The sequence below is a fragment of the Epinephelus lanceolatus genome, chromosome 4, assembly GCF_041903045.1.
Source record: "Epinephelus lanceolatus isolate andai-2023 chromosome 4, ASM4190304v1, whole genome shotgun sequence".
NCBI classification, from domain to species: Eukaryota; Metazoa; Chordata; class Actinopteri; order Perciformes; family Serranidae; genus Epinephelus; species Epinephelus lanceolatus.
Genome location: NC_135737.1, coordinates 38,803,524 through 38,827,987, shown reverse-complemented (window position 1 = coordinate 38,827,987; position 24,464 = coordinate 38,803,524). Strand labels below are relative to the sequence as shown.

The window sequence follows — 24,464 nt, the reverse complement described above, 5'->3', positions numbered from 1 at the left end:
CTATCCAGTGTAAGGATTTTAGAACTGGAGTAATGTGGTCACTTAGGATCAAGATAAAATTAATGTGATAAGAAAGATGGTTTCAGCTGCATTCAGTAACTTGAATGCAGTCTGGAGTCATGTTGCTGGGTTTTATTCCAAACAGCAGCTGACCAGTGACCACAGACTTGCACACATGTATCCTGCATCAGCAGTGGGCTCATCTTATAGGTGTAGGACGAGCTGATTCAGTACAGAATAATCAATTTTACAATACGTAGCTTGTACAAAATGTGCATTTGTTTCTTTACAGTTATTAAAAAGAAACACTCTTAATAAAAGCCGTACCAGCTGTCCAACATTCTCTACAGTGACTCCTTTGAGCCAGTCATCTGTCTGCATGCTTGGAGGATTGCACATGTGAGCAGACTGGCCAACAACGCAGCCCTGCAGTCAGAAGGGGGGCTCTGTTATCATGCAGAAATTACACAATTTTGTGCAAATAAACAGCTGAAACTCCAAACTTTGCAGCAGACACTTTATTTTTAACATTAAAACGTTCAAAATTACTTCATAAACAGCCCAAATCCTCTTCACAAAATGACAAGACAAGGACACATTAATACAATTCAAACATTTTCTAAGCTGGCTGCAAGATAAGATCATAAAACAGGCGTGCCACTAAGTTGGCTAAATCACATACATGCAAAGAGCATGCAGTCCTTCTTCAAACAATGCATGTCATCAAGTCTTTCACACTTTTTCCTCACCCATTCACATGACAACTCTTCGGGATCCACAGCAAAGAACATATAGCCTTGGTCAGAGGCTTGGACCACACAGGAGTCAAGTCCTCAAGCGATACTGGTCTAGCTTCTCTACCTTGAAGCTTCAGTATATAACCAAGTTTCTGGCGGTCAGGAATGTCAAGTGCATACACCCAGCAGACCAGCGGCGTTCTTTAGACCTGGGTGTCTGCTGACTTGCATGGTCTCTGGGGAGGAGAATTTAATAAAAGTAGCGCAGGTCTCTTGGGTGTGGGCCTTCGCTGCTGCACTGGCCAGAATCTGCATGATCCTCAGCAGGGCAGGCTCACTGAAAAACCAAAGCATACTAATTAAAAATTGACAGGTGGGATGGATGCTGAGTAATATACTACAAAAAAAACCAAACAAACCCTAGAAGGTAAAGTGTATCTGTGATGTTCCACAGAGAAGCCAGAGCTCAGTAACTACACTGCTGATGATGCCAGAGGTACAGGCTTTTAAAAGGGCATGAGGGGAGTGCAGTTTATGAGTCAATAAACAAACCTGCCAACATGGATGCTGGAGGCCAGACACCAGGCAGCCTCCCCTTCTGCCGTTGGGGGCTCCTGCAGAACTTGGCGGGACATGCACAGAGCTGCTCCTGCCAGCTGCATAGGCAGGAACACCACACACTGGCCCTCCAGGAGAGACAGCTCCAGCAGATAACGAGCCATCCACACCGCCTTGTGGCAAGGATGACACATAAGATCTAGTCATACTGGAAAACAACCTCGACCCCTCACACAGGACAAAGAACACACAATGCAGATCTACCTTAGCGCTGCAGCGAGCAATGGAGGCAAGGAGGAGGAGGAAATGCAGAGGGGGACAGTAGGACAAATCAAACTTCAGCCCTAGGAGGACTTTGCGCTCCATTCGCAGCAGCTGATGCTTTGTATAGGCGTGGTCCATCATGTAGCAGAGTGCAGACACCTGGAGGACAGAGCACAAAGGAAATATGTGTTTTCTTAGAACAGAGAATTTTCATTGTTACTCATTACTACACTAATTTAAGTCTAGGTATAAATGAAATCTAAAGAAATACTTTCTCTACTCAGCCAGAAACAAACCAATCATGGATTATTTAGATATATTAAGCAGCAGACAGACACCATTTGCAGTCAATCAGTTTTAACATACTGTAGCTTTATTGTCTGGGAGGGCTGAGTCATCTTACCTCAGGGAGGAGACACTCTTCCTTCTTTGCAGCGAGGAAGAGGCAAACCATGCCGAGGAGCTGCAGGTTGATGGTGGTCACCTTGATCTGACGCAGGGAGCGGTTGAGGAGGTGTACGGCGAGATAAAGGGTCTCTTCCTGAAAATGCATAATTTCCTAGTGGGAAATAAACCAGGCACACAAGATTGAAAACCATAGCAAACAAAATGAAATTTAAAAAAAAAGAGGGGTGGGGTGGGGGGGTGTTAGGAAGTCACTGTGCCTGGCCGAAAAAAAAATATGGTACACCCCCCCGTAAAACTACATTTTTAAACGTTGGTTTTTGCACTGATTAATTATTGAGATTTATAGGTGCTGTTTTTTTACCTTTGGACAATACCAGGCTAGCAGTTTACACCGTTTCCAATCTTTATGCTTAGCTAAGCTAACCAGCTGCTGGCTGTATCTTAATATTCATTGTACAGACCTGAGTGATTTCATATTGTCATACTCTCTGCAAGAAAGTGGAAAAGCGCATTTCCTAAAAACATCAACCTGCTCCTTTAATGTAGCCTCACTCAAGTTTATATGATTTTCTTTTTTACTTTGACACTCAGAACAAATACAGCCACACTTTTACTACAGCTTTGTTGTGTGAGACTCACATGTACTTGAATAAGCCAGTCGACCAGGACAGATTGAGTGGCAGAAGTGAAATGCCGGGGCAGGTCAGTGTTTGGAAAGGAGTGTCGCGTTTGAGTTCTCTGCAGGGTGAAAACAGATGAACAGGAGGCACACACTAAAATATTTAAAGAGATACAGTGCGACAAGTGTTTGTGCCAATCTAGGTTGTCCCTCTTGCATACAATTAGTGGCATGGTGTGTATATAGCATATTTAAGGGATTATGTTCCTTCCTTAGGAAGTACCAACCCTTGAGTGACTTCTGTTCATGATGTCTTACCATCATATCCAAGAACATGTCCCAGGCGTACGTCCGGTCCCATATGAGGCCCAGTTTCTCCAGTGCCGTCTCCACTTCATGGCGCAGCAAGCTGGGCACCAGTGCCTGTAGGCTGTGAAGACCCTGCAGCCCAGGAGGGTAAAGAAGCACAGGCTCCTCCACACACCCATCTGCTACACGGGATGGAAAGGAGGACAAGGAGGAATAACACAACATGCAAATTATGTTTCACTCGTCTTTTACAACATGATAAAATAACCATCTGCTGCCATCTGAGCACTGAATCCCAAATTTTATCCAGAAAGAGGACTGCTTGTACAGGCCATCACTCTGATGAACAGTTAATATAACATGCATATATCTATCAAATATAAACCTAATAAAGCTGATTTTGATTTTTCATTTCACAGCGACTGTCATCCAAATATAGGAAGTGCTGCTATCCTCATATTAAGGGTGTTTATTTGAGACTCTTGTGTGAGAGGAAATTTTAAATCCTTTGGTATTTTTCACTTTACCAGCTGAGCATGTGTCTTCATGGAACCCCATGATGATGCCTTCACTTGTTTGCGTCGATAACCTCCTTTCCTGCAAACAGACATCTCCTTACACACATTCACTTGGATGTGGCATTGTTATGATTATGACAGAAAAAAAGACTAAATATTCCAAGCTGAGGCTCTAAACCAAATCAGTTCATAGAGAATGAAACAGCTCATGTTCATAGATCAGCAAGACTACAAATAGCTTAAATCCTGACCTTCCTCTAGACACACAGTCATCATGGAGGACTCATAAACTGATAAGTTATGACAACTGCAATGATGAGAGACACTGTAGTATGTTGTGTGAAGACGACAAGCAGGAAGGAAGGCGTACCCATCTGCGCTCTGGCTCCATTTTGACAGGAGCCATCCTGGACTCGTCTACTTCTACAGGCTGCCAGCGATCGATGGGCCCACAGGCATTAGACCAAGTTCTTAACGGGGCTCGCCTCTCATCCGCCTGCAGGAACAACAGAAAGTCATTGCATGGGTACTAATGTGACTCTGGCCTACCCATTTATTTATACATTTATTTTTCCAAAGCTGAAGCAAAAATATCTAATATCTTTGAAAGTGACTCAGGTTTAATCTTTGTATAGACATCAGTTACTATCAGAGGACAGTAATGTATTCAAATATGTGCTAAAACAGTGGTTTATTTCAGGTCATCAGCTACTGAGGTCTTACTCCACCCATCTAATCAACACCTGGGATCATGGCAGGTGGATGCAATTAGTCTCCTGACAGCACAAACATGGAGCAGGCCTGTAAAGCCTATTTAGAGTATGACCATAGAGAAACACTTCTAAAAAAAAAAGTATGATTATTTACACAGCTTAAATTGCAAAAAAAAAAAAAGTGCAAGTTACCTTCAGGCAGGTGTAAATATGAGATCAGGGTAAACTTCCCCAAATCAATTGCTCAAAAAATGTTACTATCAGCCACTGATTATTTAGAAAACAGTCTAAATCAACAGTGTCATTAAGGGAAATGAATAACCAGTTGCACAGGACTACACAAGCGCCTGAAAACTGGCACAGCACTTCATATCTAATGTTTTTATTTCCATGATAAAGACTGGGTCTGTTGATCCCACTGTGCAGACTGGTGCTCACCCTCTTGTGTAAGTCCAGCAGGGGCTTGGATTCGCAGAAACCAGTCCTGGCCATGTTTCACAGCCGGAGACAGAGTTCCCGTGATGGGCCGCTGCAGCTACTTATCCACAGGTGTCGGCGGAGGCTTGGAGCAGAGACAGCGACCGTGTTGCCTGGGCAGCCGCTAATAAATACAGGTGGGCCTCACTGATTGGGGTGGGGACACAGGTGTCAAGGGAGACGGGTTGGCATCCCGACTTCCGGTCCACGACCCAGAAAGAAACGTGTTAAAATATTTGACGTTTAAGTGACCAAAAGTTCAGGCGTATTGTTGTAGACTATGAGTTAGTGTGACCTCACTAATGCTCCATAATACAGCAGTATTGTGTAGTGTTTTGCAAAGTGGTGCAAGTTGTTTGCAATTATACAAATTTATGATATGAGGATAAACCCCTTGAGATCAGTTTAGTTTATTAGGATTGCATTGCAACTTTAAATTCCTGACAGTGCACATATGCATCATCTGGTATTTGAGTGGGTCCCAAAACAGAACAGTACAAGACACAGTTCTATGACATTACTGGAAACTTGTGTAGTGCGGTTTAATGCTACATATACAAACAGTTTTTGGGGTGCCAGATTGTGTTGTTCACCTTCCTTTACATATTTGAAGGAGACTGGATGATGTAAATGCTTTTTCTATACTATGCAAGCGAATTAAACAATACTTACTCCTCCTACCTCCACACAATTTCTATATTATTTTATTAAATATACATATTTATTACATTTAGCTATTGAAAACTTAAAAAAAACACCTCTAAATCATTTTTAAAGTTCAGTTTCAAAGCCTGTCCCTCAATGCACAACATTAATTCTGGTGGAGAAATACAGAATCTTGTCTTTCTGGCCTAAAAACTGATTTTAACTCTGCAAAAATGATCAGTACCAGGCTTTAAAAAGGCTCATCATGTTCAAGATGGCGCTGCACTAGGATCAACTCCAGCTCACCATTGCTTTTTCTCTTAAAGTGTTCTTAATTTAATATTATATTAAGTACTTTTCATGTAAATAGTTTCATTTAACTGTATATGTATATATATATTGCTCTGTATTTTATTTTTTTTTCCTACTGATGTTTGCACAACCCCTTTGCTGCTGTAATGTTGCAAACTTCCCGCTGTGGGATGGATGAAGGCTTATCTCATCTTATCTCATGTCTGTCACAACATTAAAACCCTCTAATTTCCTGACACAACTACTGGGCGATGACCTCTGTAATCAGCAGTAGCCACAACCCTGGTTATGATACATTGAACAGTGCTATACACAGGCTAATGTAAGCTTAAAGACCGCAGTGCTGTTGCAGAGTGGATTGTGTAAGACTGTGGAGAATAGCAAGAAAGACACACACAGCTTCATTCAGTAAAAATGTTTACTGGCACATTATAGTTGCAAATGTTATAAGCTACCATACTGTAGCAGGTATCACCCGTTACATTGTAAAGTCTTGCAAAGGGGGGCTGAAACTGTCTACCAGGACAATGTCCTCCCCTTAAAGATTGCTTTTTTTCATTGCCCTCTGAGCCTCAACTAACAGCAACAAGCAAAGAAAGGAAAACTTGTTACACCAGCATCAGGTGTGACATTCGTGACTGTTGATCACATTCAAATACACAGAGAAGCAAGGTAACCATAGTAAAGCTGCAAATCAAATACTACAAAGCTGCAGGCCTCCCCCTCTACGAATGCTGCATTCACCATCAAGCTTTTTTTTTGGTATTTACACAATAGTGAGGAGGCACTTGTTGTGCCTGTGTATGCCTACAGGAGAGGTCAGGGGTATTAACTTGCATGTTCAGCTGTGAAGCATTGCTTAAAGCGTGGCCAGCAGCGAGGTTCAGAGTATGGCTTCACAACCAATATTAAAAAAGTTCAGCAGCACCCCCTTATGGCCATGATAGCAATGAAGGCAAATCCACAGTGGAGTCCATCAGTGCAGTGGTTCTGATATCCGATCCTGCTGTTTCCAAAGCAGGACACTAGGCTAGAGTATGATGGCTGAGCCTGAGCCAGTGAGAAGAGGTGCTGGAGTTGTGAACTGTAAATCAAAGCCATCTGATCACATTTTCATCTGCAGGAACTGGGGCCACCTGCTGTCTGACGATGAGAGTCAAAACACCTGCTGCTTTTCTGTGTCCTCATCACCACTTTCACTCAACACATCTCACTGTCACGCTCTTGTCGTGCTGTCACTCACACAAACTTAATAAAAACAAATTAATATGTGACATGAGGGGCATCCCAGAGAATGCTGATAGAGGTTTTTGCAAAACCTTCAAACATCACTGTAGGATAAGTGTTCTGCTGAGAATGGGAGACAAAAGTATTGAACTACCAATTTCATTATTCTTGACTATGCAGTATAAATCAAAGGATGGGTCTTATCTACTTTGTTCAAGCATAGTCTGGAAAATAGATTTTTTTTAAGAAGTACAACTTTAAAATTTCTCTCTAGTTTCAAAAAGAAAATTCAAACTGAAACTTCTTATATATGCTCAATTATGCAAATTATGAACAATGTACTCAGTTCAGCCTAGGGGACGTAATAATACAAACCAAAAATGAGGTCATTTTGAAATAAAATTACTGACAGTCACCATCTAAATAAGCATTCCTCTGATGGAAACCCCCTTGAAATGAAGAACGTAATCAAAAAGAAAGCAGTTTAAAAACTTTTAATATATAATTTTTATATAATGTATACTTAAACAAGACAATGTGTCTTCCAAAATTTGAGAAATAGATGGACAAATAAAAGGAGAAAAATCAACAAACAAAAACAAAACAATGACAAACACAAAAGAACTTGATGTTCCTTTAGTGAAGCTCAAAGAGCAACCAACATCTCTTCCAGCAGTATGGAATATAAAATGCGTGTGTCAGTATGAGCACGTGTGTGTGTGTGTGTGTGTGTGTGTGTGTGTGTGTGTGTGTGTTATCATGTGCCGTCATGACTCAAAGTATGCAAATTTTCATTTCAACTTCACAGTGCATCAGCTGATTTGATTAGTTCTCCCTGTCTGCAGGTTGAAGTTTGGTCGACCAGCTCATGCAGCGTTTCGTTGGACTGTAAACCTGCAGACTGTTGCTCCAGACATACAACTATGCAGATTTAAGTGCCTCAACACAGCATTAAAGAAAACACAAACAAAAGGTACTAAACATCAAATGTGGAATCATTTGAAGTGTTAAACGTCCACCAAGTCAGTCAGTTTTTGGCCTCATGATAAAGACTTAACAATGATTGAACTCTCATTTCTTTAAATATGGGAACATTTGAAAAATATATTTAAAACATACTGATATTGAAAGACAGAAAATGGACAAAAGATTGGTGCCTAACTCTTCAGCTAGGGAGTGAGAATTACTGGATCGAGGACAGCGAATGGCTGTGTGCATCTACATTGGTCTCTCTATACAGGTTGGGGAACAACTGTGGTCAAACGTCTAGTCTATACTCCTCTTTCCCTCTATTCTTACTCACACAGTGCAACTGGCCTTAATGAAAACGCTTACACCTCCAAGCAGCAACTAGATGGTCGGTAAGTCAGTCTGGATACAGCCACAAGAACCCTAAAAGCCTGACTGCTGCATCACTTTGAGTGAATTAATGCAGCTTTTCAAGCAAAGGTTAGCCATGCAAGAGATCCCAGTTTCTATTCCTGACTGAGTCAACTTAGCGCCAAGCTAGTCACAGCAATCATAAATTACGTGCTTGTTCCCTTTTAAAAAAAAAAAAGAAAAAAAAAAAAAGGCCATTGAGTGTGTCGTGTAGTGTCCTCTCTTGTTGATATTCCAGCAATAGTTCAGTTTTAAAAAAACATGCATGAAAACAGACACAAATGGATGGTTGAGAATAAAAATGGTTGTTCATACATCCTCCTGCACTCATGTGCGCACGCATTCACGCATCCACTCATCCATTCACTTCTACACACGTGCAGTGCAAACACAGAAATGGCAACCCTCCTTCCCCTCCCCCTCTTCCCCATTTCCCCCTACTGTAGGAACAGTCCCACACTTGATTTGTAACAGCAAGTTCCAGAAAGAGCACTTGTTAAAATAAAAATAATAATAAAAAAAAAATCACAAAAAATGCAGAAATATGGCTTTACAGTTAAAACCGTAACAATCGATGAAATAAAAATTTGTCTTTTTTTCCCCCAAATCTTTTCCATTTTCCTAATTCTGATTATGCTTTTTTAAAATTCTATCAAGTATGTTTGTGTATATATATGCAGTCTATGCATGGGTTGGTATGTGTGTGTGTGTAGCATGGGTACAGCTGGTAAAGAGGTGGTACTTGCTGGCATAACCTGGTTTTTCAAAGTGTCAAGGCTTTGATGTGGTACCCCAGTGTAGTGCAGCAGAGGTCCTGCAGGGAAGCCTAGAGCCGACCCTGAGAGGACGCACAGAGACAAAGCTGCCAGTCTATCCACACAAACCTGCTGAGGTCAGTCATTCGCGGCCTGTGTGTTCATTTCATACTCGATGATCCCTGTCTTGTCTGATTTGCCAGGATATGTGTGTGTGCGTGTCTGTGTGTGTGTACGTGCGATAAAGACCGAATGAAAATGTGTCTTGTGCCAGTTTTTGTTTGTGTCGTTCCCCAGCAGTGCAAGTGTGTATGTGGGATTGTGATCGTGTGTTAGCCTGCCTGCTTTTTTCAAGAGTCTGAGTGATCATTCCCGTATGCTGGCAGAGTAGGAGAACTGAGGGAAGTGCGTGCGTTGATCTGAATCCTCTGCATCTAAACTGTCATCTGGAGTATATACAAAGGAAGAAAGAGAAAAAATGTATCCACCACTTCAGACATGAATGTGTAGAAAGACGTTAATCCAACATTAAATCACAAATGACCAATATACTTACACTTGTCAGGGGGAGTTATTGTTATGGTTTGTGCTGTGAACTCGTCATCAAAGTAGCGCGTGTCCGTCTCTGATGTTACCTGGGGCTTGAAGGGTGGAACAAGCTGAGGAGAAGAAAGATATCAGTCATTTAAAATCCTGAACATCTAATTTTAAATGTCAGGTTATTTGTTTTTTTTCTCCCAGTCCCTCACCTTTTTTTCAAGAACATCCTGCCAGTTGATGGAGGTGAAGAACTTGTGGCTCATCACTTCTTTGGCATCGTCTGGTCCGCCTCCAAGTCTGTAAACAGATCAAAACACGATCATCATCATCACCACCCACTCACCAGCTACCTTTTCTTTCTACAGATAATTGTGCAAACAGTCATTAGAGATGTACGGCACTTACGACGTGTTGTTCCCTTCTGACTGCTGTTTATCAATTTCTAGACAATTTGTTCCTCATTTCCTTACTACTTACGGGTGCATGGTGAGCCAGGCAGTGCTCAATGTACAAATATTAGGAGTTCTTCGACTGTTCCCAGAAACACCGGGGCTCGACCAAAACAACAATCAATTATGTCCTTGTTTATGGACATTACCCTGTACCAAAACTAATCAAGAAGGAACAAAGGCCTAATAATGTGGTTACTTATTTTATAGCTAAATAAGTGGTGCCCCCGGGGCACAGTGGAAGATTCAGAAAACTAATCAAGTGCTGCAGACATGGTGCAAAATCCCAGGAAGAAAATGTTTTTTCTTGAGCTGTACTGCTGCATCTCCAGGAGCCAGTTAGTCAGCTCAACAGCCATGTTTTCACAGGGTAACCATACATAAGAAGAAAGGCTTTTTTTATTTTAAATTATGTTGTTTAATATTAATGTCACACACCTCTCTCTCCCTCATTTCTAGACTGTCGTCTGTCAAATAAATGCTGTGCGGACACGTTAAAAAGAATGATTACTGGCTGACATGTCATTCTCCTCTCAAAATTGCCAGCACAATTGAAAGCCAATCCCAGGTTTGTCACTGTTTCACCCAGTTATATTTGCATTCTTTTGAGGCTGTTCTTCTTCGAAGATTCCTCTCCATGTGTGCTACTTATAGTATGGCACATAGTCACTACTTTTTATCACCTATGTGCTGCACCCAGGTACCCAGTGTACCTTTAACAATCTGTTGTGTGCTCTCACAAAACAGTAGCACTGCAATTAATTAACAATTTGAAATGCTGCTTGATAGAGTGAGATGCTTATGTTTTTTAAATGGTTGCAGTAAAACAGTTTTACTGAATGTTTATAAAAAAACTGACCTCAGCAAAAATGTTGGAGCTGGAATCTCAAGCTTTCATCAAAAGTATTTTCATTTTGGTTGATTATCTGGGTTTAAGTTTTATTTTTTGCCTTTCAGCTACTGACAGATTTGGTGACGCTTGTGCTAGTACCTTTGTTTGGGATCCTTTTTGAGCAGGCCGGCCAGCAGGGCCTTGGCTTCAGGAGCCAGATTCTTGGGGAAGCGGATCTCCTCCATGAGGATAAGCTCAAAAAGACGCTCGTGATCCTGGTTGTAGAAGGGCAACCGACCACACATCATCTCATACATGACCACGCCCAGTCCCCACCAGTCCACCGCTCTCCCATAGTCATTGTCCTCTAGCACCTGACAGGGCAGGAAAAAGAATTGAGAAAGAAATAAAACTGTGATATTAGTAAAAGAATCAGCAAATTTCTTTTCACATTATAGCTACCAATTTCAAAAAGTTTTTGGTTAAGTCAAGGAAATGCACTGTTCTGGAAATTGTCCATTTTCCATTCTGCGGTTTTCCATCAAATTAATGGCCCAGTCACAAGTTTCGTGTAGTGCGGGAGCCATGGCAGCCTGGTCACATGAAGGCAAAATGCCCCCAAAAATAGTAACCAACAAGTTTCATGGTGCTATTTACAGATACAAAGTAATTCAATTCAATACAATCCTTAAATTGTGCTATTTTCAAACTGTAATCAAACTTCTCTGCTACAGGACATTTAGCTGTTGAACTAAATTTAAGGGACCAAACTTTCCCATCCCAGGAACCTGTTGATTGTCAACTTGCATTTTCTTGGTCTTGTCTTGTTGTGGTAGCCAAAGCACCAACACTGCGATTTGACAACCAGCTCTACCAGCTTAACTACTATTCTTACTGGTTTGTAGTGTCCCACGGTGAAGTCAACAAAGTTGCTCCGAAACATTTAGACATGAAACTACCAATTTATTAAAACCAGTTTCCATCATGTGCTCATCCAGCCCAGTGGCATCAGTGCTTTTTAAACAAACCTGGTCTTAAAACACATTGATGTCATTGTTACCTCTGGCGCCAGGTACTCCGGGGTTCCACAGAAGGTTTTCATGGTGGCACCGTCTGTGATCCCCTCTTTACACAGCCCAAAGTCTGTTATCTTTATGTGGCCGTCCTTGTCTAACATGAGGTTCTCCAGCTGTGCAGGAAAAGATTCAAATTAGTAGACAGCAGTGGCTGTATCTCAGATTAAGATTGTATGACCATCTCAAGTTATAGCATATAAAATCTTATTTGCAACAAATGAATACTACACTGTCAGACCAAGCAGACGCCTTACCTTTAAATCCCTGTAAACTACATTGCGTGAGTGCAGGTACTCCAGTGCCGACACTATTTCTGCACCATAGAATCTTGCTCTGTCTTCTGTGAACACTCTGTCCCGTGATAAGTGAAAGAAGAGCTGGGAAAAAGCAAAAATGCAGACACAGGAATAAGGTACAGAACATCTCATGAAGATCCTTGAGATACTTGATTTCATAAAAAAATCCTTGATGTGAACAGAATTCTTGAGTCTTATTTATTCTTTGTGGTGCTTTTGTGGACAATTTATGGATTATAACCAGCCTAGTACATGCTGTAACCAAATAAATCTCTACAATGTTCTTTTCACTTCACAATTAGGCCCAACATTAATTTGATTTAGTTTGATGCATCATAAAATCTCACATCCAGCCCACAGTTTGATCGGATTTCGACGCTTCCACAGTTCCAGTCCAGTTTGATAGCTGGATTAAAATCCTTCTAACGGAACCAAACAAGTCAGGCATGAAAGCACCCTTTAAGTGATACATCACAATGTGTTGGGTTACTTTTTTACATCCCTCCTACAATTAGCCATCTTCCTAAAGGTCACACACAGGTATATTAACACAGCAGACACAACTGGAGGCCATATAAGAAAGAAGAAAACTCACCTCTCCTCCATTTGCATACTCCATCACAAAGCATAGCCGGTCATGTGTTTGAAATGCATATTTTAGTGTCTGTGGAGGAGGAAAACCAACATTAGCATCTGCAATTTACTGATTAAAGGGTGCCTTGAAGGTGGAGTAGGTGATTCTAGAGAAATACAGGCATTTGTTGAGTCTCATTCCCAGGTAGCTGACATTCTGAGTTAGTGGTTTGGTCTGAATATCAACCCAAAGTGTTGGTATTTGACAACCTGAGAATGAGACTCACAGAATCACTTCTTCAACCTTTAACTTTGGACAGCAAAAACTGAGGCAACAACACAGGCACTGGTAACTCACCGTTAGAAAGGGATGCCGCGTATTTTGGAGAACTCTGCTTTCTGTAACTGTGTGTGCCACCTCATCCTAGAGAAACAGACACATATACACACATTCAGGACATGCAAGACCCCATATGAACAGATAGCAATGCTGCCGCAAAACCATTCAAAGTCAAGATTTTACTGTGATGTGATCAGCACTAACTTTAGCAATGATGACTTCTTTGCGGAGGATTTTCATGGCGTAGTACATCCCTGTGGCCTTCTCCTTCACCAGGATCACTTTACCAAATGTCCCTTTTCCCAGTAGCTTCAGATAGTCAAAATCACTCATGGTCTGCTGGAACAACAGTCAAAGGTCAGCCACGGTGAAGATGCATCTATGAGTTCTGATGAGACTTTAACATATGTTCTTTTGTAATATAGAAATATAAAATAGCCTGTCTCTGAAATGTACAGGATTGTGATGAGAATTTGGATGAGTCAGTGCACTACATATGCTGTATTCTACCACACAAACAAACAGACACACATTTCTCTCATGCATGTGGGACATGACATTATGTTGAAACAGTGATAAATATTTCTCCTTAAATTGGAGAACCAGGCCTTTAAATCAACACTTGTGAAACCGCAGTGAGGAAGTGAAGTACTTTCTGGAGAAAATTACTTAAAATAGTGACGGATGTGGAACAAAAATTGACACTGATCACTATTTGAATATCGAATGCAGTGTAAAGCAGGAAATTATATAAATAAGGATAGGCCCATAAAGTACAAGAACATGTTTTCACAAAATAATAAAACTACTTTGAAAAACACAAACTTCTACTTGATCAGTAAACATAAAAAATATGTAGAGGCATAGTATGTATAGCTGTAAAACATCCTGCATCTCTTCATACTTCACATGCTGCATGTAAGCAGTCAACAGACAAACTAAGTCCGTACAAACAGAGCAGTTAAAAGTTACTGTAGTGAATCAGCGCTAGACAAAATATGAATGTTGCCCTCCACTCATTTAAAGGTTGCTTCACCATACAAGCTTTGAGAAAGAGGCTTAAAGTTTAAACAACTTGCTCAATAAAGATGAGCTTAGCTGGACAAACACAGCAAGCGCTCAGCTGCCAGGCACTGCTTGTGCAAATACTGACCACTTTTGTGCGGGATTTGGACACAGCAATCTCCATCTCCTCTGTGCCACTGCTGTCACTTGGTGAGCCAAATTTAATCTCCATGGGCTCCTCATCCTGCTGCTGACTCTTCAGGCTATTTGCCACTGCCTGGATCGATCGCATCCATTCCTCCCTGACCCAGAACAAAAAACACACATTGCTTTTATCAAATCTCGCCAAAGCCATGTCTACATTACTCTTAATCTGTTCTATCAACATCTGAATTGGTGACAGTTTTGCCTTGAGGTACAAATTGCTGTTAGCAGTAACATATTTTGTCAACGCTTTGTATTCGGACAGATGGTTTAGATGTTGTGCCAGAAATATATCTTAAAGGAAAACGGTAGTCTAGCAAGATAAATTTAGAAGGTAGAGGATAATCTGGGGGGCCGCTGGGATTTGGTACTTGGCAGAGCCGATGTAAACAAAACTCAATGACAACTGCTTGGGTTAGGGGTGAATAATCAGGTCTAATCTGGCAGTGAAATTCAAGCATGATGGTCTTTCCTTTTTTCCTACTAAATTCTGCACCTTGTTCATTCTGTCCTTGTTATATATGTCGAGTTTATCTCATGTCAATACTTCTGTCATATCCATTCAAATGTACAACAGAGCAAGGACTTGGACTCTGTGACTGTGTCCATACTAAAGTCTCTAAATCCAAAAACATTTCTTTCCTTTTCATTTACGTTGGCCTTCAATTCACAATAAGCCAGTGTTTTACATGTCCACAAATCTTTTCCAAAACTGATACATCGAAATAAACACTTCAACCTTTTCTTTAAACATGTATTTATGTTTATGCTGTAATCAAGCATGAATCACCTTGGCCATGATTTGATGTTTCAGTGCAAAAGAGTAGCGCAAAAAAAAACCCCTGATCACCTTGGTAACCATGTAACTTTCATAACTACTACTTTAACCTAATTCAGATATCTGACAAAAGAAAAATATATCAGTGAGAACAACTAAAAAGGCAGTTTGGCTCTTCTGAAACACTGTACTTGATAATGGGGAGCAGACAGCAACAGAAAAGAGCTCTACTAGGCCGCGACTCAGCAAAGTAACCAGTGTGTTTCACATGTAAATTTAATTTTCAGATGTACCAGCCTAAGCCTGCTACAGGCAGCACTCTCACATTTTCACTTGGGCTTTTTTTCTACCAAAGAGACCAAAAATGCGACTTAAAATAAAACCATTGGGATGGCGGTGTTTTACCTCTCATCGTTGCTGTCTACATGGAAGGTGCGCTCGATAACTGAGGTCCATTGCAGGCAACGAATGACAAACGTGTTGGGCCTTGGGCGCTCTGTCTTCATCAGCTGGCATTCTGAAAGGCAGAGACACATCAGCTACCACTGAAGAACTGAAGGCACTGACAATAAAACTTAAAAAACACTTCTCAAAATTTAATCTAGCACATGCAGATAGAACTGACCTGCGACAGAGAAGTTGTTGAGCGGTGGGAGGCTGTGATCGCTGGACACCTCAGGCTTCTCTTTGTAGCCGATGAAGGAGCCATCACTCTTTAAGATGAAGTAACGAGGCCGCCATGTTTTAATGTATTCACCTGGAAAACAGACAGGTTGAATTTTTAGATCCAATGCTGTTTAAATGTCTGACTACTTGCTTGTGTGTTTCGGGTTAATATGGCTACTCCATGTCCTGTTATTATTACAATGGAAATCCAGTGTAAGTGACCTATACACTTGACATATACATTAAAAGCCTACAGAGGCAATATTTAATCCTCAAAATATAGATTTAACGTGGACTATATGACTTAAATGTAGACTCAGATTTTGGAGGCCCCCTTACCTCTCTTGTGGAGCCATCCCTCTCTCACAACACTGACTTCATTCATGCTGGGGCAGAAGACTGTCTGGGTTGGGAGGGGGCTGCAGCAAGCTGGTGGAAATTGTGCAAACTGTTCCTATTGGTCAAGTGCCTGACAGTGGCTCAGATAAAAAATAATATATATCATGTAATACCTGAGGGAAGAGAACAGAGAGAAATACTGTTAGTGCAGAATACAAAATGAGTGTCAAACTGTACATGAAATAGAAAGACAATGCTAATCACAATGCTAATTACAACTTACAAAGACCATCAATGTCCATGCATAGAGAAGGGCTTTAAACCACCCATACTGGAGAAAAAACACAATAAAAACAACAAAATTTCAGGTGGATACTTAATTTGTGTGCAATGCTGCTCTTGGCTAAAAATGTAATACCTCTGCTGACTTGTAAAGGTGTGAGCAAAACAGCTTTGTGACTTTGTACTACTTACAATTCACTTCCTCACTTTAAATAAAAGGGGTAATGTTTTTTTTAACATATAAACTATATGTGAAATCAGGCCTAAAGAAAGTAAAACTACAGTCGTTTACAGTCAGGACACAAAGTGAAGACATAAAGCGAAACTGACTTCTGAAAACAAAGGAAACTTTTTGTGTATCGCTCTTGATGCCTATCTGAATGTTGTCACCACAGCACTGCGCTTGAATAAATTCTTCACCTTCGGAGACACACTGTTGCCTTGAAACACAACTCCGCAACAAAGAAAAACTGCTGAAATCTGCACGTCTGCTCACCACCCCATATCTGAACATCTTGACACTTGTGACGGTGACATCAAAACAGGACTAGCACAATGACTATCATGACCACAGGCAAGATATTAAGATGCCAGGCATCTCCATCATCCTGTGCAACATACACCAGTGTTTCAGTGTCACAACACATTTAAACATGGTAGATGTTTTTGCTCCGGTGATACCATGTAGAAACCACACATTCAATGTGATACTGATCTAACAATTAGCAAAATGGAAAGCTGTGCGTTTGTTAAATGTAAAAGCCTCCCACAGCTCTTGCTTAATGTTTTTGTGGCGAGGCCTTGGTGATCCAGGGTCAGCTCTGAATCGACAGCTTATGTTAGATAATAGGTTTAGCAGAATTTCACAGTGTTTCAGTGAAAGTGATGGGGTTGAATATTACAGTGCATATAGTCACCAGAACACAAAGACTGTTTGAACTGCTTTGTTTACAAAGATAAAAACAGATAAGGCTTCCCACGACTTCAGACTCTGTTATGGCCATCAGAGGTGCATCCACGGCTGTTCATATCTACTCATTTGAATAGCTAAAGTGCAAGCGGCTGCTCTTTGAGATAATAAATATGAAGCACAATAACTTTGTGCAGGTTGTGCAATTACAGGTTCAATGCTCGCACAAACAGGACATGTAGAAATGTACCCAGTCACGCGTTAAGTTTACATGTAGCACTGCTCGAGGAAACAATAAGAGCGCATTGATAGCAACACCTCACATAGCTACCCTGTTAGATAACTGCAGTGAACGTTAATCAATGTCTGAGACATTACAAAGTGTACCCAGCACAAACACAAGCTGCCTAACGTTAGCGTAAACATTAACGTGACGTTAACACATCCTCATCCTTTCAGTGTAACGTTACTGCCTAGCTAACTGAGGCAAATTCAACAAACGTTACCTTCCGAGTCCAGGACAGGTCGTTAACTTTTCCACAGTAGTTTAACAATAAACAAGTTGCCACGACACTTCAGTTAAAGCTGATGGGCAGTTTGGCCAAGTGGTGCGACAGACAGCAGTGAGGACACTGACCATGACCGCATTACGACCAAACAAGGCAGCTAGCCAAGATAGCTCCCAAGCTAGCAGCTAGTTAGCATGTCAGCTAGCCACTAGTTCTCCTCATTACCCCGGCTTTTCTTACCTCGGCTTCAGTGACGAAAATATCCCCAGCTAATCGGTTCTTGACGAGGCTCGGAGGTACGCTGCACAAAGCTCCCACCAGTTATCACTTGAAGCGTGTGTGTACTGAACTCTGTCAATGATCACACAGCTTAGCGGACTGCTCGCCGAGCTTGTTTTCTTCTCACAACAACAGCAGCGGCGGCGGCGGCGTGCTTGGTGTGTTGCTGCTGCAGTGGTTCACTGAAGCGTATGCGAGCGAGCCAGCGAGAGAATAAAGTCCACTGAGCTCCCGCTTGATGGATAGTTGTGTCGAGAACAGGTAATTTCCAAATCCTGGACAGATATAAACGCCTCTGTGTTAGGTTTAATGTGGTTAGTCTCCTGCTTAGCGTGGAAGCCCTCCGTCCCAGCCAGACAGTACAGCAGCCCCGCAGACTCACACAAAAGGAAGTGACGTACGAGGCCAGAGAGGGTCCACTGCACCTGAACAGTCGGTGTGAAAGTACATCAAGTACCATATAGTAACCTTAACCTCACCCCAACTGCACAGAGCTGGTGCACAGATAGTCTCAGACACAGGCAGTGCATTAAAAAAAAAGTTAAGTAAAATGTCCCAAAATGTGCCTTTTTTGACCCAATGTTCGCACCTCCTCTTTACACCACCACCTTTACTATAATCTACTCACTTTTCAAGTACAAAGCACTAGTTTTCTTTAGATGTGAGCCTTTTCAAAAGACCTATGAACCAACTACTGCTACAGCATTGTGTGTAAAGTGAGGCAATCAAGGAAGAGAGGCAATGTTAGAAATGTAACAAATATTTATTCACATATCATTTACAAAAATGCCCCTTTGTGATACATCATATGAATCATGTCTTCAAAAGCAAGCCCCCTCTGTCAAAGGGCTTTATTTTGTTGTCTTTGCTGCTTCCGTTGCAGGTAGCGTGCACGAGCATCGCTGACGGAGGTTTCGTCATTTCGCTTCTCCAGCTTCTTCATGGCATCCACAGTAGAAACCTCTGGAAAAGACCCAAGTAATCTATTAGTTGCCTCTATTAGTAGCCTTTTAATTCACCCTGTGACATAGGTGGATTTTTATTTTTGATGATTTCATACTGGCTCATAGCAGGGGCCATGAACCTTAAACATTACTAATACATTTATTTGTATTATTAATGTTTAAGGTCCATGGCCCCTGCTATGAGCCAGTATGAAATGATCAAAAATTAAAAAATCCACCTACGTCATACATTAAGCTGTACAACATCATGGTTTCTAATGAATTCTGAGAACCTGGTTGTCTTTTGGCCGCTTCCTTTGTCTCCCATTTTATCATCTCCTCATCGGTCACTTCTTCTCGCGCCACACTGCTAAGCTCATAGACGTCCACCTCATGGAGTTTAGGCAGTAAGTCCTTCACCCAGTCGTATCGGATGGGACATACAGTCCTGATATACACCCGTGAGGTCACCAGCACATCGTGGAAGATGATCCAGTTCAGCTCAGCTTCCTGGTCAAACAGCTTGGAGCAACAAGCGATCATGACGAAAGGGGAAATCAGAGAAGAAGCATTAAACTTTTGTCCTCTATGAAGACAGTTAGTTAATCAAGATCTTTTTTTTTTAAATGCATTTACCGATGAGGATGGATGAATGTGAACCATGGATCCGTGGCCATCCATTGTGCAAAACACCTTTCCAACAGACCTATGTGGGGCGGAAACAATTATTCCCAACCAGTAAAAGTTCACATGACTAAGAGATCATAAAGATATCCCAAAGGAGAATTAAATATGGATCATTGTAAATAATGGTGGTACCTTCTGGCAACGTTGGTGAAGTATCCCGTGCACAGGCATCGTCTGAAGACCTCACTTTTATTGCCGTCAAATGTTTCCACGGGGAAATCTCTCTTCTAAGAGGAAAGAGGGTCACACTCAATTTAACGATCACAGCATTATGTTGGCAATTAAAATAATTAAATAATAAATGACAGTGTTGAACATCTGACTACAGTAATCTGCAAAGAGGTCCTTTACAATTATCCAAGCACAACTCTGATGTGAGGAGCAAGCAGCATCTGTACAAGCTGATAATAAATAGGCAGACCTGTCCATTTTTTGTCAACAGCAATATGAAGCATTTAACAGAGCATAGACACACAACTGAGTCCATTCAGTCAGTGATGTGAAAATGAGTTCTGTAAACTGCTGTACCTGTTGTAGGCGGAGGAGGATCTCTCGCAGCTGAGTCTCCACACTAAAGGCTGACTTCAGCGCCCTCCAGTGGATCCAATTATCTTTACACCACGCTGAGGGTCTGTCACTGCAGGATGCAGGAGAAAGGCTCACACTTATGATAGCTGTTATATCATGCAGTTTAATGTCTTGAATACATGGTTAGTTATAGACTGACACTGACATTTATTTGTACACACGAATAGAAATATGCATGCATCTTGCCTGGATTTGCAGGACTGGAACACGCTGAGGAGAGTGGCAAAGTCGTTCATGCTGCCGCTCTTGGCAGCCAGCTCTCTGTGCTGTTTATCAGCCTCTTTCTGTTTCTCAGGGTGGCCTGCAGGCAGGAAGAGATCAGTCTTCACACTACACTTCTCTGTATGTGTCATTTCCTGACACATTAAATAAATTAAACCAACATGCCAGTAAACAGTACAGAACTTCCTTGGCACTCTATATTTAACTGACATGTTTAGCGTATCTTCTAATAGACAATTCATATAATATAATGTAATATCATGGATAACAAAGTATTTTTAAATTTCTTTGTAAGCTTTTATGTTTTTTTCTCCCTCACACTTTTAATTGAACGTATGTGTTTTGTTTTGCTTTAAAGCTAAATTGCAGACCTGGTCTGATGAAAATGTTCTCCACAGACAACATGGCGGCCACAGGGAGCAGCAAGTCCTGACAGCCAAGCGAGGCAGCTTTAAGCAGGGCCCTGGTAAGGCCTGGGTGCAGGGGGAACTCCACCATCAGCTCCCCCAGCTGGGTCACTCTACCTCTCCTACAGCCAACACACCAGACACATAGGAGTTCATTAAGTTTCAGAGAAATACTTAAACCCACAACTGCTGTCAAGTGCACAGGTATAAGCACTCACCTGTCGATGGCATCAAATTGGTAAAGCTGTTTTAATGCCTCCAGAATAAACCTTTCCTCTGGACAGTCCAGATAAGGAAATCTAAAAAGAAATCAAGTCATTATTAAAGAAGATAAAGGGAGAAAAAAAGATAAGCATGATAAGAATGGGCATCAGTGTACCTAATGACATCATGAACGCCCAGACACTTGAGTGTAAGTATCACTGCAGTCAAACTTGTCCTCTGGATTTCTGGAATTGTGTATTCAGGCATGCTCTTCTCCCAGAATTCCTTGGTGTAGATTCGAAAGCATTTCCCGGCTGAGGTTCTTCCAGCTCGACCCGCTCTCTGCTGAGCCTCGCTCCTAATCACACAAAATCCCCCCCCCCCCAAAAATCCAATCTAAATCTGTTGGCAAGCTTTCTTAGAGGGAAATTTTGCCACCTTTTATACAGCTGTCCAATCAGTGCTGATGGTAAATGGAGTCTGTTGAAGTATTTAAATCCTCAGTGCGTGCTACATGGAGCAAGAAAGCTGAGTTTGCAGCTGCAAAACCTATTGTTCCTCCTGCATCCAGCAGCATCATTTGACGTGACAGTGATGTAGTTGGAGGACGGAAGTTGCAGTAGAACCACAGGTTGCATTTCACCTCTTTTAGCTAGGGGGCGTGCTCTAGGTGCCACTCAAAAATAAAACTTCCTTGTTCTTTTTGGTTGTATTGCAAACTAGCTACGTTTCTAACAGCGAAAACGGCATCCCAAAATATGAGTGCAGATGATCTTTTGGACAAGGATACATTTTACAGTGTTTTGGCTAGCTCTGATATTCAGTTGCATTTATTCAAGCGCGTTCATGGATGAAGAAATGCAGCAGAGAGCAGCTTTTTATTTTGTTGCCTACACAAGTTAACAACATATAAACCTCGGCTACACTATGTTTTGGCCAACAAAGTTACAGCTATAGCCTAGTTGGCTAATACTTATGGGCACCAGAAGCTTGTGTGCAACACATCCTGGTAAATGTAGGCACTGCCGGCATGGCTCTGTGAGCAGGAGGACTCAGCCTCTCAGTCAACACAGCACACACTGAGGATTTATTGCTTTAACTGAACAACAACACCGATTGGACATCCACATAAAAGGCGGCGGATTTTTGGTGCAGTGGCATGGATTTTGAAATGGCATGTTAATTTTTCAAAAACTCACTTTGAAATAGGCACCACCTCCAAGATGTCCATGCCCACCCGTGAGTTGTGGTTGAGCTGCTTCACAAACCCGCTGTCCACGATGTACCTTTATTGGCAAAGCATTGGATGATAGGTATGATTTGCATGAAATATCTGAATGATGTTGATTTAACATACAAGTCATTGTTGTATATCTGATGGAGTCTCGTGGTTAGCCAGTGACCACAGGCCTCACTCACTTTATGCCGTTGATGGTGAGAGATGTTGCTGCGATGTTTGTGGCCACTACACACTTCCTTATCCCTGGAGGTGGAGGCTGAAAGATCTGCCTCTGTTGATCTGTGACGACAACAGAAATGATAAATATTTTCTTTTTCAGTATTACAGTGGCATCACAAAGAAAGATACTGACTTGACCTAGAAAAAGCTACAATATTAATCTGCTTAGCACAAAATGTGATAACTGCTGTGTGTGTTTACCAGTGGGCATGGATCCATAAAGGGGCAAAATAAGAAGGCCCTCCACTGTTTGGTCCTCCACATCATAGCGGTAGTCTATAGACTCAGCTTTTTCATACAGCATGTCACAGGCTCGCTCAATCTCTGACTGACCTGTCGAACATGGAGGATTATTGTGACAGATTTTGTCAGGGTTAGGATTTACTGTGAGGTTGTTAATGACTTACCTGTCAAAAACACAAGAATATCCCCTGCCATTTCACTGGTGTGCACATCAAGGGCCACTTTGACGACCTGACAAGTAACAGATGTAAAATTAAAGGAACACCAACAAATTAATCAGTTAATAAGTAATAATTGTAAAGTTGTAAAACCAAATTTATTTATTTATTTTTTTTCTGGACTCAAAGCTAAAAGTTTTACCTCTTTTACATAACCGGCGCTCTCTATGTCTTTAGGTCCTACAGCAAAACCAAATGTGCAGGTGACAGGAAAAGTCCTCCCAGGAATAGCAAAGACTGGACAGTCGCTGAGAAAGGCTGAAAGTTTGTCAGTTTCCAAGGTGGCGGACATCACCACCACCTTCAGAGGGACATATTGGCCCTTGGTGGCCTTAGCGGGGTTGGAGAACATTTTCTTCAACAAACCCAGAAGAATGTCCTGCAGCGAATACAAACACTTACTCAAAGTTTCAAAGACAGACAAACAGACAGAAGGACATTCTATATGCGGAACAGCTGTATGCATCTAACAATACAGTACAGAGAGTATATCCTGTCAGTGTCATATATTGACTCACTGTGTTGAGGCTGCGTTCGTGGACTTCATCCAAGATTACAACACTGTACTGAGTAAGTACAGGATCTGCCAGGATCTCTCTGAGCAAACAGCCGTCTGTCATGTACTTCACCACCGTGCTCTGGCTCAAACACAGACACATCTTCATGTTAACACACATATACAACAAATACATCGTACTTTTTTAATCAGGGATGAGTTGTCTTTGACTCCCACCTCTGATGTGCAGTCATCAAAGCGTACTTGGTAGCCAACCTCTCTACCCAGAGTGCACTGCATCTCCTGAGCTACCCTCTGAGCCACTGTGATGGCAGCCACCCGGCGGGGCTGGGTGATGCCAATTTTGCCATCTTTACAAAAACCTGGAGACAAAGAAGCGGAAACACACATCACATTGTGTCCACATGTTGTCTTTTACCGTTAAAGCTTGCAGTATGTGCATTAACTTCATATGACCAAGGACAGGACAACAACATGACAGCTTACCTGCTTGATGCAGGTACTTGGGAAGCTGTGTGGTTTTCCCGCTGCCTGTCTCTCCGGTGACAACCAAAAAAGTGCTGTCTTTGACAGCCTGAACGAGTTTAGCTTTGTGCTTATAGATGGGTAGATGTTTTGACTCATCTTTTGAGTCCCATCTCGTTGATTTTGACATGACTACAGGTCTTGAGTCGCTTTCAGACGAAATAAACACTGGTGTTAATCTCGCAGTACACGGTTAAGTTGTTGTTTGTGCCCACCGACGGCATTTAACTTTATAAAATAGCAATTTTCTTCATATTTCTCTCTGTCGTTTCAAAGGCAACACGCTCGCTCGGTAACTTCCGCAAACGAACCCATTCTGCGTTTCTATTGGTCGACTTGCGGTCACGTGACCCAAGCTCCCCCACCACAATAAAGTCTGGCTGGACTGTTTTTTTAAAATGTTATTTTTAATTAAGATTTATTTACACAGATTTATGCCAACATCAAATA

The 24,464-nt window shown here is 41.7% G+C and overlaps 3 protein-coding genes across 5 annotated transcripts; all 3 read right to left on the bottom strand.

Moving 5' to 3' along the window:
* Positions 1-502: 502 nt before the first annotated feature.
* ccnp (cyclin P) lies at positions 503-4,757 on the bottom strand. Of its 2 annotated transcripts, none has more exons than XM_033631606.2 (9): positions 4,565-4,757; positions 3,784-3,909; positions 3,423-3,492; positions 2,905-3,074; positions 2,607-2,705; positions 1,963-2,118; positions 1,560-1,718; positions 1,290-1,468; positions 503-1,074 (listed from the first exon to the last, which is right to left on the bottom strand). In XM_033631606.2, the coding sequence occupies exons 1-9, from the start codon at positions 4,616-4,618 to the stop codon at positions 906-908; spliced, it is 1,182 nt and encodes a 393-aa protein (XP_033487497.1). In that variant the 5' UTR covers positions 4,619-4,757; the 3' UTR covers positions 503-905. The 2 variants fall into 2 exon arrangements, with proteins under 2 accessions (XP_033487497.1, XP_033487496.1); XM_033631605.2 differs by having other exon boundaries at positions 2,905-3,077; positions 4,565-4,756.
* A 4,019-nt stretch (positions 4,758-8,776) lies between these two features.
* Positions 8,777-18,384, bottom strand: akt2 (v-akt murine thymoma viral oncogene homolog 2). 2 transcript variants are annotated; one of them, XM_033631617.2, is made up of 14 exons: positions 17,962-18,384; positions 16,021-16,193; positions 15,641-15,772; positions 15,421-15,532; positions 14,182-14,335; positions 13,233-13,367; positions 13,047-13,112; positions 12,711-12,779; positions 12,074-12,196; positions 11,804-11,932; positions 10,903-11,117; positions 9,672-9,759; positions 9,479-9,581; positions 8,777-9,368 (listed from the first exon to the last, which is right to left on the bottom strand). In XM_033631617.2, the coding sequence occupies exons 2-14, from the start codon at positions 16,064-16,066 to the stop codon at positions 9,289-9,291; spliced, it is 1,452 nt and encodes a 483-aa protein (XP_033487508.1). In that variant the 5' UTR covers positions 16,067-16,193; positions 17,962-18,384; the 3' UTR covers positions 8,777-9,288. The 2 variants fall into 2 exon arrangements, with proteins under 2 accessions (XP_033487508.1, XP_033487510.1); XM_033631619.2 differs by having other exon boundaries at positions 13,233-13,364; positions 17,962-18,372.
* Positions 18,385-18,744: 360 nt separating this feature from the next.
* dhx40 (DEAH (Asp-Glu-Ala-His) box polypeptide 40) lies at positions 18,745-24,311 on the bottom strand. The gene is made up of 17 exons (XM_033630621.2): positions 23,976-24,311; positions 23,706-23,851; positions 23,491-23,610; positions 23,115-23,351; positions 22,919-22,985; positions 22,713-22,844; positions 22,472-22,571; positions 22,252-22,338; positions 21,228-21,410; positions 21,067-21,147; positions 20,813-20,970; positions 20,406-20,520; positions 20,160-20,268; positions 19,764-19,858; positions 19,581-19,650; positions 19,238-19,466; positions 18,745-18,963 (listed from the first exon to the last, which is right to left on the bottom strand). The coding sequence occupies exons 1-17, from the start codon at positions 24,142-24,144 to the stop codon at positions 18,842-18,844; spliced, it is 2,220 nt and encodes a 739-aa protein (XP_033486512.2). The 5' UTR covers positions 24,145-24,311; the 3' UTR covers positions 18,745-18,841.
* Between the last annotated feature and the right edge of the window lie 153 nt (positions 24,312-24,464).

Excerpts from the sequence above, each read along its gene's own strand:
- akt2 (XM_033631617.2), bottom strand. The coding sequence starts at position 16,066 with ATGAATGAAGTCAGTGTTGTGAGAGAGGGATGGCTCCACAAGAGAG. Across the intron at positions 13,368-14,181 it reads CCAAATCCCGCACAAAAGTG|CAGACCATGAGTGATTTTGA; the intron begins GTCAGTATTTGC and ends CTGTTGTTCCAG. Across the intron at positions 12,780-13,046 it reads CGCGGCATCCCTTTCTAACG|ACACTAAAATATGCATTTCA; the intron begins GTGAGTTACCAG and ends CCTCCTCCACAG.
- ccnp (XM_033631605.2), bottom strand. The coding sequence starts at position 4,618 with ATGGCCAGGACTGGTTTCTGCGAATCCAAGCCCCTGCTGGACTTACAC. Across the intron at positions 2,706-2,904 it reads ACATGTTCTTGGATATGATG|AGAACTCAAACGCGACACTC; the intron begins GTAAGACATCAT and ends TTCACCCTGCAG. Across the intron at positions 1,469-1,559 it reads TTGCTCGCTGCAGCGCTAAG|GCGGTGTGGATGGCTCGTTA; the intron begins GTAGATCTGCAT and ends CCTTGCCACAAG.
- dhx40 (XM_033630621.2), bottom strand. The coding sequence starts at position 24,144 with ATGTCAAAATCAACGAGATGGGACTCAAAAGATGAGTCAAAACATCTA. Across the intron at positions 19,467-19,580 it reads ACATTCATCCATCCTCATCG|CTGTTTGACCAGGAAGCTGA; the intron begins GTAAATGCATTT and ends TGTTGCTCCAAG. Across the intron at positions 18,964-19,237 it reads AGCGGCCAAAAGACAACCAG|AGGTTTCTACTGTGGATGCC; the intron begins GTTCTCAGAATT and ends GGTCTTTTCCAG.